At 35.2% G+C, this 12,703-nt stretch overlaps 1 protein-coding gene across 4 annotated transcripts in view; it reads right to left on the bottom strand.

Annotated features, from left to right (window-relative positions):
* The window catches only part of LOC149803010 (meiosis inhibitor protein 1-like), a 216,338-nt gene that overhangs the window by 121,004 nt on the left and 82,631 nt on the right, over positions 1-12,703 (bottom strand). For 3 of the 4 annotated variants that reach the window (XM_089952558.1, XM_089952560.1, XM_089952559.1), the window contains 2 exons: positions 5,663-5,878; positions 1,107-1,152 (listed from right to left, as the gene is read on the bottom strand). In XM_089952558.1, coding sequence (XP_089808684.1) covers positions 1,107-1,152; positions 5,663-5,878 — 262 coding nt within the window. Of the gene's footprint in view, positions 1-1,106; positions 1,153-5,662; positions 5,879-8,145; positions 8,405-12,703 lie in introns of those variants that run through there. The other variant, XM_089952561.1, reaches the window with a different exon arrangement.

The raw sequence follows: 12,703 nt of genomic DNA, 5'->3' as shown, positions 1-12,703 counted from the left end.
GAAAAATGAAAGATACATGTCAAAAAGCAGTCACCACCTGTAAAAAAAAAAAACAATCCTTCTATTGCTGCCTATGATAGATCATTGCTCACTAGTGGCCATGTGACTCATGGTAGCTCATTAAAATCACATGGTTATTATTAGTCAATAAGCTTGGCTGATACTTAAGCTGACTGACTAAATAATCCGCAATAGCATCTTCTCCCCTGCTGGAAGCAATAAACACATAGTAAACTTAATCTATACATTAATGATGAATAACCCTCATGGTAGTGAAAATCATGCATAAACTAAAATTATATAAATTAGAAGTTTTTGTAAAAAGTATTGGGCATGATACTGTGACATGTGCTGACAGGAAAGACCAGAAAAACAGTCAAACACTCTGATTTATTGTAAACAATTAAAATGTTGGTTAACAAATAATGGTTAGGCACTATCCAAAATAGACAACTATCAAAAAAATTATCAAGATTTTAAAAAGTATTATATCACACGCTCATTATATGGCAGAACTATGTTTTTCCCCTTTATTCTGAGTCAATAATCAGGGCATGTCTTATACACACTGAAATATGGTACCTAATTATAGATCTGAATGCTTCTTATGTTTTGCTTTGAAATGTTCTTTCTCTTTCAATATGTATGATTTTAACCTGGTTTTCAGCTATGCTCATTTTTCTTTAAATTTTCTTAATATAAAGTGACTGTCATCTTTAGAGCATTTTTGTATGTTCTGGGTAAGAACATGAACGTCTTAACTTTCCATAAAGTTTCCATAAAATGACAAGCAAACAAGTTTAAAACAAAACAAAACAGAAACTAAATTCAATTACCAACAAAGTCAAGGAATTATGAAATAAATGATATAGAAAAAGAAAGACAGAAACATGCTTTCTGGGGAATCATGTGTCTCACCAGCATACATTGATAAGATGTACCTCTACTGTCTCTAATTTACAAGACCTGTTAAGCAGAATCTTGAACTTTACACCAACCCCACAACCACTTCACTGCCAGCATAAAAATGACACCTCTTTCTCACTTTTGCTAATTCAATCAAGTGAAGTGCATGCAATCCTCAAACTCTGAACATGTGCACTTACTCCAGTTGCACAGTGGTCTGTGTATGTAGTGCCTCAAAGAGAAATTCTTGGCAGAAAAAAATTAAGGAAATAAGCATGTTTAAATTTATGGGCAATTGACTGACAAACGCATAACTGTTAGACTGCAGTAATTCTGTCATGGAATAACAAACTACAATCAAACCTGGCAACTAAGACCACCTATGGGAAAAGACCAAACTGGCCTTTTCACACAGGAGACTTATGTATGCAGGTTCACCTTTAAACTTCTGACTAAATACCAAGCACCAGACACCAATACTGTCATTGTCATAAGTAGTAGTAGTAGTAGTAGTAGTAGTAGTAGTAGTAGCATTAGTAGTAGTAGCAGTATTAAGTTATCAACAGATTTATTTTTTTAGTGTATTTTTAATAAAATCAATGTTTTTCTTTCCCAAACTTAGGTACCACACTAGATTACTGTATCCTGCTCACTTTAACCAATTCAATGTAAATTGAATCATCACTAATAATAAATAACAGTGATTTAGTTTAGTGTACCATGGTAAAATACAAATTTCCCTCTAAAAAGTAACATCTTACATTTGACTGTTAAACAGAGGGCTAACTCTATGCTTGGCTCACATGTACAATTAGTTTTAGAAACAGCTGTCTACACTTCAAACAATATCTAGATTAACCTGCCATACAACCTGCTTAGAAAAAAAGCAGTTGACTTCTATGGGACTCTGTGATGAATTGGGAATGAAATGAAGCCTTATGTGGCTAATAGTAACACATGATCCAAAACTCATTCCCGATTTTGCTACAACAACATGACTGCTTTTACCCACCATCTATCAAATGTATTGCTTTGACCCTCTCCTGAATAAAAAAAATAAAAAAACTCATTTTAAAATTGACACTTTTGAGTTAAAATGACAGTGCATCTGGAGTACACCAAGTACAAGTGAAAGTAGAAATGTTTTCACATTGAATTATATTTTATCAATTAACCTAAACAATGCCTTCCTCATGAAGAAAATTTTTCATGCACTATGTTATCACTGTTGATGTAATTCAGTGACTTCTTAAAGCAGTAAGAAACTATGATTTAGCCAGGAAATATATGATCACTGACCATGGAAAGCAGATGACCATCATATATTTGATTTTTGAAGAGGAAATTTGGCAGGGGAAATTAGAATGACCATTGAGAAGAGGCAATAAACATATTATGATGACCTAATCTGGAGAAATAAAGTGTTTGCAAGACAATATCCCAGCACTTCCCCAATTCTTTCCGCCCAACCCACAAAATCTCTATGTGTGTGTGTGTGATTGGGATTTTTAATGCAGCTTTAACAATTTTTCAGTCATATCGCTATGATGTCTGCAGTGTGGCAGTTTATAGTGATGTCTAACACTGGGGCATCATGCCACAGACATGTAGCATGATATCCCACCAAGTCACATTATCGTGACACCAGAGCGACCAATCCTAACACTAACCTCTTAATGCTGAGCGCCTAGCGAGGCAGCTCTTAGTACCATCTAAGTCTTTGGAATGACTCAGCCGGGGTTCGACCCTACGACCTCTCACTTCTGAGAAGGACTCTCTAACCACTAGGCCACCAGAGCGGTCACACAAAATCTATGACCCAAGGGTAAAGACCCAGAGAAGTAAGAACTGACCCAGGGGCAAATTTAGTTACTTATCTGAATTCATCTTTTGAGGTGGAGTAAGTGTACAAATCGCTCAAATGGGGGTCAGTATAATAACAATTTTCAAGTTATGACTGAAATCAGTGTCAATTACAATTTGTCTTTCATGCAAAGTAGGTGTATATATGTATATATTGTCAGGCTGGAGACCTGAATAGTTAAAAATTTATAACCCTGGGGTTAAGTTCCTGGAGATTAGAATGGGCAATGGAAATGCATGTAGAAATTTGTAATTTTAATGCCCTGTAGTTGTATTTATGGAAATAGAGTGGGGATCTCAATAGTTTCTATGGTATGACCCAGGGTTAAGTCCCTGGAGGTAAGAACAGAAACTGGGACCAAACTCAGTTACATATATGAACTGGTCTTTACATACCCAGAGTGATGTGTGTGTGCCTGCTACCACCCCCACCCACCCCCGCTACTCTCTCTCTCTCTCTCTCTTTACAACCTCTTCAACTTAAATGGTAGCATAAAGGGTAATATAATTATCCGTCAAAGTTTCCTCAAGTCACAACTGACTTTTAAGGCCCAATTACAAATGTTAATTAAGTAGTCCATTCATATGGTTATGTCATGTAATACCAGTGTAGACTACATGTCACTGTCATAGGCACTATGTTGACATGGTTTAACTCCTTTGGTAAATATCCAGTCACCCTACTCCCATTTTTTAGGTGACCAAATTTGCAAGTACATATTTCTAGCCAACAAATAACAGAACAATCAAGCTAGAACTTGAGTGATATGTTATTGTGGGTTATTAACATTGTTTTTCTTTTTAGAGTAAGCGAAACTGGGTTGACATTTATATGTGATAAATTGGTCAATATCACAGACATGTGAGTTTCACAATTTCTTATCGTCAGACTTCTATTCAAAAGGCAAGATTTTCCCTTTCTGACCTAATTTTGAACACAGTCTGTTAGGACTTTCTACCATGAGGATTATTACAAATAATGGTGTTCCATGATTAAATTCCAATTTAAGTGATCTGGCTCACTTTAAGATTTTTTAAGGAAAATATGGATTATCTTTCAGAGTTTCTAAGGTAAGATAACATGAATAGATGGGTGAGTCCATTTAGCTAATCTGCATAGGTAAAGTATACAAAGTAGAACAACCCAATTTGTCTGAAGTCTAATACATCAAAGTGACATTCTGAAGAACAGATATTATTACACATCATTGCACTGAGTAAGAATGTCAAACAAGCTTCAATGAAGTTGGAATCAGAAATATATTCACTGAACATTAATAATAAGCATATGCTCATGTTTGCACAGTTGATTTGTGTTGATAAAGCCTTAACACTAGTTCTGGACAGAGGCATTTATTACTACTACTGCTATATTCACTTGCAAATTCCCAATTAAACTTGAAAATATTATTGTTCTCCCCTTTCTCCTAATGAAATGGTCAGCCTAAATGTGATATATTTCATTTTGCTATAGAGACAAGCATATCTTATGGTCAAACTGCATCAGATACGGTTCTAACAAAGCTAGCATTATGGCTGTTATGAACAAAATCCAGTAGGGTGGTTTGGACAACAGTATCATTTAGTCTATTTAGGGAGTGCAATGATGGAAAATAATGGTACTTGCATTACCTACAAACCCCCTTTGAACTACTGAAAGCTTCTGAACTACTGAAAGCTGCAAAGACTGTATTAAATTAAGCACATATTTTGCCATCCAACGGATTTCACAGACAAAAAAGTTTTATTTAATGTCAGTGTGGTTGTGATGATGTGAGTGTTTGCACATGTGTTATGTGTATGGCATTGATATTTGACAATGCTTAGTCTATAAACTATATTTTTTGTTGCAAGTGTATTAAAGCTTTGAAAAATAAACAAGTGAATTGTTTTATACTTATCATATGCTCATTTTTTTCTCCGTTAACTTTACATTATCAGAATCGTGCAATATTACCCAATACTGAACTTGCGTACAAATACACACAATGCATTCAAGTGCATAAAGGAACTACTTTCTATTGTAAACAAACAATGGACACCGATGCAAACACTTTTGATTTGTAAACTAATCATGTACACTCGTGTAGTGGCGCTTTATGTTGTGGTTGTTTAAATTTGTTTATTGGTTTCTGAATGAACTAAAGCAGATGTTTCATGGACTGCCAAATATCAGCTGCTTTGGCACATGCCACAATAACATTTTTCATACAATGATTCGGATTTAGGCTAGCTATACAACTGATGCAAGAAAGGGTCCTTACAAAGAACATAAAAGTGACAAGTTATATACTGTCTGCTTTAGCTGGTGATAAGAATGGCCAAAAAATTTACTTACAGTTATACATCCTGAATTTCCTCAAAATGTACTTTCTTAGTTCTGCAAATCCAAATTACATGAGCCATGTCATAGGTTCTCAATCTTAATTACACATTTTGAAATTGTACTGTAATTTCGATGATAAGTGCAAATACATCCTCCTTACATTCAGTTACTTTGTTTCTTGAAGTGTATTTTGTTAATATAATGAAGCATTAGGTAGAATAAAAAAATTAGCATATAATAAAATGGTTATTGCATTTGTATGGGAAAAGATGAACTCGTTTTGTCAGATGGATATACTGCACTCCCAAGGTTGTGCAGTATTTCCATTCGAAAAACTCGTTCATATTTTCCCATACAAATGCAGTAACCTATAAATATTAGAATTTCCAATCATGTTCAATATACTTATATGAAAGACTGCTTATTCTTAATCAGACAACATCACTATTTTTGGTCACATGCACTGACTCCTGCCCTTGAGACCTCAAAACACATTCCTAAATCTAAAACAAAAACAACACTGTGAGTATGACAGGTATGCAGATGCCCACTCTTCACATGCAATACCTGCCAAGTCTGAATCCAGTATGTCGCCTGCATAATGTGGTCCTGTGGGTTTGGACAGCAATGTCGATAGAATCTGTGCAACTGCTGCTTGCATCGCATACTTCTTATTTAGCAACAGCTTCTTCAGAGAGCTCAGCAATGTAACTCCACCATCAAGGGTCAAGGTCATCAATATGTGGCAGCCATCATCACTCTGAAGCAACTTCTTCAGTAACTCTGTAAACATACAATCTCAATAGGTTGTAGGCAACTGACAAAGTATTAGAAAACATTTTTGGGCTTTTCTGTGATTTACAAACAACTTTTAATCATCCAAGAAGCTTTAACAAAAATACTCCCACTTTTATATCATGGGTGCTTTTGTCACAGTAATCCAGCTGTTGTGTGACAAAGAAGTTCATCAAAATATTTATTTGCACCGAAACACTGGTGACTTTAGGTAGAAAAGTACTGAAATTATAGCCTGGATCTGACTTTTAAGCAATGCTGATAAACCCTACAAAGCAGGATCAGAATGACCCAGTTAAAGTATCTAGAACAGTTTCAGAAAAACATACCTATCTCAATCGTCCATGGATTTGTATTGAAATAAGAATCACTGTACACCGATGGATTGATGGATGGCTGTCTGGCTGGCTGGATGGTCCAAGAGATACCTTGATGCATGACAGATGCATGTGCAGACAAATGGGCTACATCAATCCTACATAATGACTGCTCTCAAAGTGGGATTATGATTAAAACAAACAAATTCCAAGAAATTATGCCACCATTTTTGGTTGGATCTAGGGGAGTGGATAAGAAGAGAGTGGATAAGTAGGGAAATGAAGTTGTGTAAAGGGCTGATGAAAGTAGTGATATAATATTAAGGTGACAATGACAGAATGCTACTGATGATGAAAGACACTTACAATCGAACCCTAGTGAGGTTTCGTCAATTCAACACTACCTCAATAACATGTGAACCTGCATATAATGTGGAAAGAAATTCTTTTATAAAAAAACAGTAACAAATTAGGATTGTTTGTCAAAAAGCCACTCATAATGATCATCCAATAATCACATGTTTTGATGGTTAAAATGTTTAACCTACATCATCAGATTTGTCTTTTGCTATGAATAAGAAATAAAAGAGAAATATATGAACATGTCAACACTTATATTTGTTTTGAAAATGTAATATTCTGACCCGATGAAAACAAGCTAATTAAGAATGAACTGTTCCAGACATGAAAGTTAACAACACTACAGTAACATTGAGGTGTGGGGTCAGCCTAACTTCATGAGAAAATCCAAAACATCAAACAACTTCAAAGTTTATTACTCTGGCTAATCTGTGGATTAGTCTTCAAATTTCACAGTGATATGTTTGATATGATTTGAAGGTTATATTTATGCACAAATTTGTATATTTCTCCTTTCTGGATGATTTGTTTCTCTTTTTCAATCGAGGTGTACTGTTCTGAAACAGTGCAACAACTCACTGTGTGGTGTGTTTATTAATACATACAACCCTGAGTTGTACTCGTTCACTGCCATATGCTATGAATAAAGATGTTTATGCTGATATTTGACAATGTCTGACAGTAGTTATGAATGCTGTAACTTATCAGTTATCAAAAAGAATGCATAAATGTTGGTCCAACATTCAGAGGGCATTAATGCCAATAAAATGATATCACAGAAAGCTGATAATCCAATTCTTCTTAAGTTGTACAAACGTAGAGCTGCATATACCATTTTCTTGATATCCAATGTTAATTAAAGGAATTACTAAGTGGAAACAAAAGTGGGTGGGTCCCAAATTGAGAGCCATAATTCCACTAAATGATAATGTAGGTCAAATATTTAAAACTTAAACCAATGCCAAGGTGTTCTCAACATATTAAATTTCACATCAAATTTGGATGAAATGCAATAGGAATCGTAGGAGTTATTGCATGAAAAGAAAAATGGGCACGTCTGCAAATCAGAGACCATAACTCGACTAAAAGATGCTGCTGCATGCAGAACATGTGTCTAAGCAACACTGACAATCAAACTATGTCAGAGTCTCATCCACGATCAAGCTGCCTACTAAATTTGAAATGCAATAATGATGCAGAACATTGACAAATGAACTCAGGCAAGGTCTTATCACCATCAAGCACCAATTTGTTTGAAAGGCAAAAATAACTACAACTATTAGCAACGAGTGCATTACAAAGGGCTGCTGACAACAATTTACATTCCATTCATTTAAACATAGGAAAATGCTTTAGGAAACCAAAGTTTGGATAATAGTCCTTCAGATGCAGTATAAACAATGACATGGAATACTGGAAATCTAATCCATTCAAAGATTCATCAGCATAAGCAATGACAAATTTGATTGATATCCAACACTACATAGTAAATTCTAGTTAAAATGGCATGCAATCAGGGGTTATAACTCTTGTCAATGATGTTATGCAATGACAGAGAAGGCTGAAAATGAAACTCACCTGAGGTTTCTTCAATATAAAGATGTGTGAACTCCAATAATTCCCAGGCAAGTAATCTCATGAAAACCAAATTTTTTTGAAATCCAATAATAAACAGTCAAGTTATGAAAATCAAATTTGTTTGAAATCCAATAATTCCCATTCCCAGTCAAGTTATCTCACGGAAATCATACTGTTTGAAATCCAATATCTTCCAGTCAAGTTATCTCATGGAAACCAAACTGTTTGAAATCCAATAATTTCCAGTCAAGTTATCTCGTTGAAACCATACTGTTTGAAATCCAATATCTTCCAGTCAAGTTATCTCATGGAAACCAAATTGTTTGAAGTAAAATAATTCCCAGTTAATTTAAGTTGTGCAAAACCAAAATGCTTAAATTCCAATACTTCCCAGTCAAATTATCTCATGGAAAAGAAATTGTTTGAAATCCAATCCAATCATTCCAAGTCAAGTTATCATGTGAAAACAAAATATTTAAAATCAAAATACAGTCATCTTGTGGAAAGCAAATTTGTTGGAAACCCAACAATTCCCAGTCAAGTTATCTTATGGAAGCAAAACTGTTTGAAATCCAATAACTCCCAGTCAAGCTATCTTTTGGAAACAAAACTGTCTGAAATACAACAATTCCCAGTTGAGTTATCTTGTTGAATACAAAGTGAATCATACAGTTAACAAAATCTAATTTCCACATTAGTGTCCATTTCTTTTATAAGATAAAAATGTAAAAATCTCCTGTAGTCATCATAGTAAAATATTATCTTATTTCCAAATCATAAAAAAAAATCTTATGGTGGTGAGGTACATGGGGTAGGCGTCAGAAGTTTTTTATTCTTCTGTAGAAGTCTTCACAGTGACAATAAATATTCCAATGAAATTAATGTCAGGTGCCTACACAAAAACGAATCAAAATGAGAGGAGAAATTTGTGTTTCTCACTAACCCACAGAATTAACAAAATAAGATTTTTACTGATCTGCCTAAATTCAATGATCCTGCTAAATTAGACAGAAGCAGATCAATTTCTACTGCAGCGTTTATTATTCATTAACATCAATTGAATACAATATTAACTGTATTTTGCCAATAAGACACACAGAAAAAGGTTGAAAGTTCATATTTTGTATCTAATTCATCATCAGAGCCAAGTCTCTGGCTGTCTGCTTCTTAGTCCAGAAGCATGCCACAGCTTTAAGGCAACTTTAGGATTATGCACCCTAACATCTGGCAAGTTAATGATCATCATTATTAGATCCATTTTACTGGTGCCCGCATACCTTGCAAATACTTCACATGTTTACAAATGTCACCATTCAATGCACTGACACAATATTCTAAATATTAAAGCACACTGTTCTTTACAATTCTGGATTATCTGTTGAGTCAACAAATGTGACCTTTTTTGACTCTCCAGTACTAGCCTAAAACCATGTACCTTTTGAGATTATCAGTAATCAAATTAGTGCCAAATGGCAAAACAACAGGATAGTTCCACATGCCAGAAGATAATTTTGATAATAATCATACTAATTCACTTAAAGAGTTGATAAAGGGTTTAACCCCACTCTATTTGTGTGAGACCATTTATTATACCTCATCAAATGCAGGATCTAACACCTAAAAAACCCCAGATCAATTAAACATGAAAGGAAATGCCAACTCATGACCACTTGTGAACTGTAATGATAGCAATTTTTACTGCTCCAACAGATTAGTGACAACTAGGTCCTCATGATCCATCAGCAAAATCACTAACTGCAATTAGTGGATTTGTGTTAATTTTGAACCAATTATTATCCCTTACAGCCCAGGAGACCTTATTTATCCACAAAACTGTAATGCAACTGCACTCTCCTTGCCCCACCCCCACCCCCCAGATGTTATTTAGTACTGATGCTGTGCTATCATTATGGGTCCAAACTTACAAGTACTTACTATAGTACAAGGACAACAATGCAAAAAGATTTGACAATCATTCATATACAAGGTAAATCCGTGTTGTAAAACTTGATGCTTCCAATGCAGCCAAAACAGTTGAAACCGAACAAGTTCACAAATTAATAACTGACTCAGCAAAGTCAAAACATAACCAAGTCATCTATATATGAATACAAACATCCCCAACAAATGTTAATTGTCTGTGTCAAATGGTTTTTACACAATTACATCTAACACGAATTTTACCCAAAATAGACATGATATATAAAAAAAATGCTTTAGTACAAAAATCTAAACCATCTTAAATATGCTGAAGCCATGGTGGCTCTGTGAGTAAGGCACTGGACTCATGACCAGAAGGGTGTGGGTTCAATTCATACCAATGAATCAGTCCTGGTTGGCTACTATGGTGACTTGGGTTAAGGCACTATGAAGCCATGGGCACAATATAACCTTCAAATCATCCTTTGCATTTTAAAAAGAGATATGAAAGATATATATAAAAAAGCCAGAGACTTATATTGTCTCTTGGGACCTTGACCTTTAGGCATGGATTAGGTATGACTGAACACACTGTCAAGTAAAGATATACAACTGTCTTAAATTTTATTAATATATCTTCCTTGGTTTAAATGTTACACCCGTATATGGAGTTATGATACCAACTTGTTTTTCCTTATTTTAATGCTGACCTTGACACAGAGGGTGTGGCTATGGTATGTGACAGACATATTGGATGTCAGACTGGCACCATAGTCATTTATGAAAAAGCAGACCTAATTAGAAGTCTTGTGGTCAAAGTCCCATGTCATAATAATCATCCATTCAGGGGAAGTAGTCAAAATGAGATTTGCACAGCAGCTGCCATGGCAGCCATCTTGGATGCAGGACTGGCATCATTTTCATTCAACACCAATTAGGTATAATAAGAAGTCTAAGGGTCAAAACCCATGTTGATAAATCCATCAATTTGAAAGTGGAGATAACAATATTTTCAAGATAGCCACCATTGTGGCCATATTAAGAACTTACTTAACCCTTTACCTCATAGAGCATAGTGACAAAGTGCAGCATGCTATAAACAGAACACCTGTTACCTAGTCAACAGCATACGCATAGGCCTGCCTGTGAACTGTTAAGCAATGTAGTGTATGTCACGTTTAACAGCAGTTTTAACCATTTTACATTTTTGGTACACATATATTATATGTGGAAAAATTTAAGAGTAAAGTCCGATTGTTATAGCTGTATAATTATTTTTCACGGAATAATTTTTTATGAGCTTTAAAATCACGAGAGAACTTGTTCACCATCATGTCAGTGAGGCCGCGTGACCAACCGTAGCTGCCACTTCCCATACTCGAAATTTACATGTTTTTCATCTGCGTCTACATCACAAAGTCATCTGAATTTGATAATCAATAAAAACTAATTGCTGCCTACATAAATATCAGAGTCTTCACCTAAGTTATTGAAACTTTCATAGTTGTGATTCTAATCATGAAAACTTCATAAGTACTGAATGAAATCCTGCCTGTGAACTGTTAAGCAATGTAGTGTATGTTACGTTTAACAGCAATTTTACCCATTTTACATTTTTGGTACACATATATTATATGTGGAAAAATTTAAGAGTAAAGTCCGATTGTTATAGCTGTGTAATTATTTTTCACGGAAGAATTTTTTATGTGCTTTAAAATCAAGAGAGAACTCGTTCACCATCATGTCAGTGAGGCCGCGTGACCAACCGTAGCTGCCATTTCCGATACTCGAAATTTACAAGGTTTTCGTGTGCGTCTACATCACTAAGTCATCTGAATTTGATAATTTATAAAAACTAATTGTTGCCTACATCAATATCAGAGACTTTACCTAATTTATTGAATCTTTCGTGGTTGTGATTCTAATCGTGAAAACTTTGTACGTACTGAATGAAATCCGTGGCCGCCATTTTGGAGAGTGGAGATTATGACCCAGTTACTTTAAATAGCAGATATCTACCAGTGCATAAATAGCGACCACGTGATCTGACGTAATTGTCATTCACAGAAATGACAGTAGTATCTAATGGGGGGGTTTTCCCCAAAGGTGGCGCTATGAAAACCAGCTAAAAATGGCTGATGTTTACAGCAGGCGTGAAAAGGCGCTTCCATGCAAATCTTGTAGAGGCGTCAAAAGGCGCTTCCATGCGAATGGAGTAGAGGCGTCCAAAGACAGTTGCATGAGGTAAAGGGTTAATGCCCATTAAGCTTCCTTGTCTTGTGCATGTGGCAGCAACAAAGCTCTTCCACTTCTGTTGTTTTTGGCCATATTCTTTAATGTGTCCCAGCTGAGGCCATATTGAGAAGCATTTTAACAAACTTATGCTAATGGATGGATGGACAGATGATGATGATGATGGAGGATGGACAATAGACTATCCCATAAACTCTTCTTGTCAATGGCTAGTAGACCTAAAAAGATGCACCAGGAAGAAAATATTAGTAGACAGACAAAACCATGGCATAAATGCCAAATGTAAGAAAGGTATATAAAAATGTATACTGTATATACTCGCTTATAATTCTAATAATACTGCAAACAACAATGACATAGCATAATGTGCCTGCAGACCAGGGTC

The sequence above is a fragment of the Sinohyriopsis cumingii genome, chromosome 3, assembly GCF_028554795.1.
Source record: "Sinohyriopsis cumingii isolate HCF-2022 chromosome 3, ASM2855479v2, whole genome shotgun sequence".
In the NCBI taxonomy this organism is placed as follows: Eukaryota; Metazoa; Mollusca; class Bivalvia; order Unionida; family Unionidae; genus Sinohyriopsis; species Sinohyriopsis cumingii.
The sequence above is the reverse complement of the archived record's forward strand: the minus strand, read 5'-3'. Positions and strand labels throughout refer to the sequence as shown.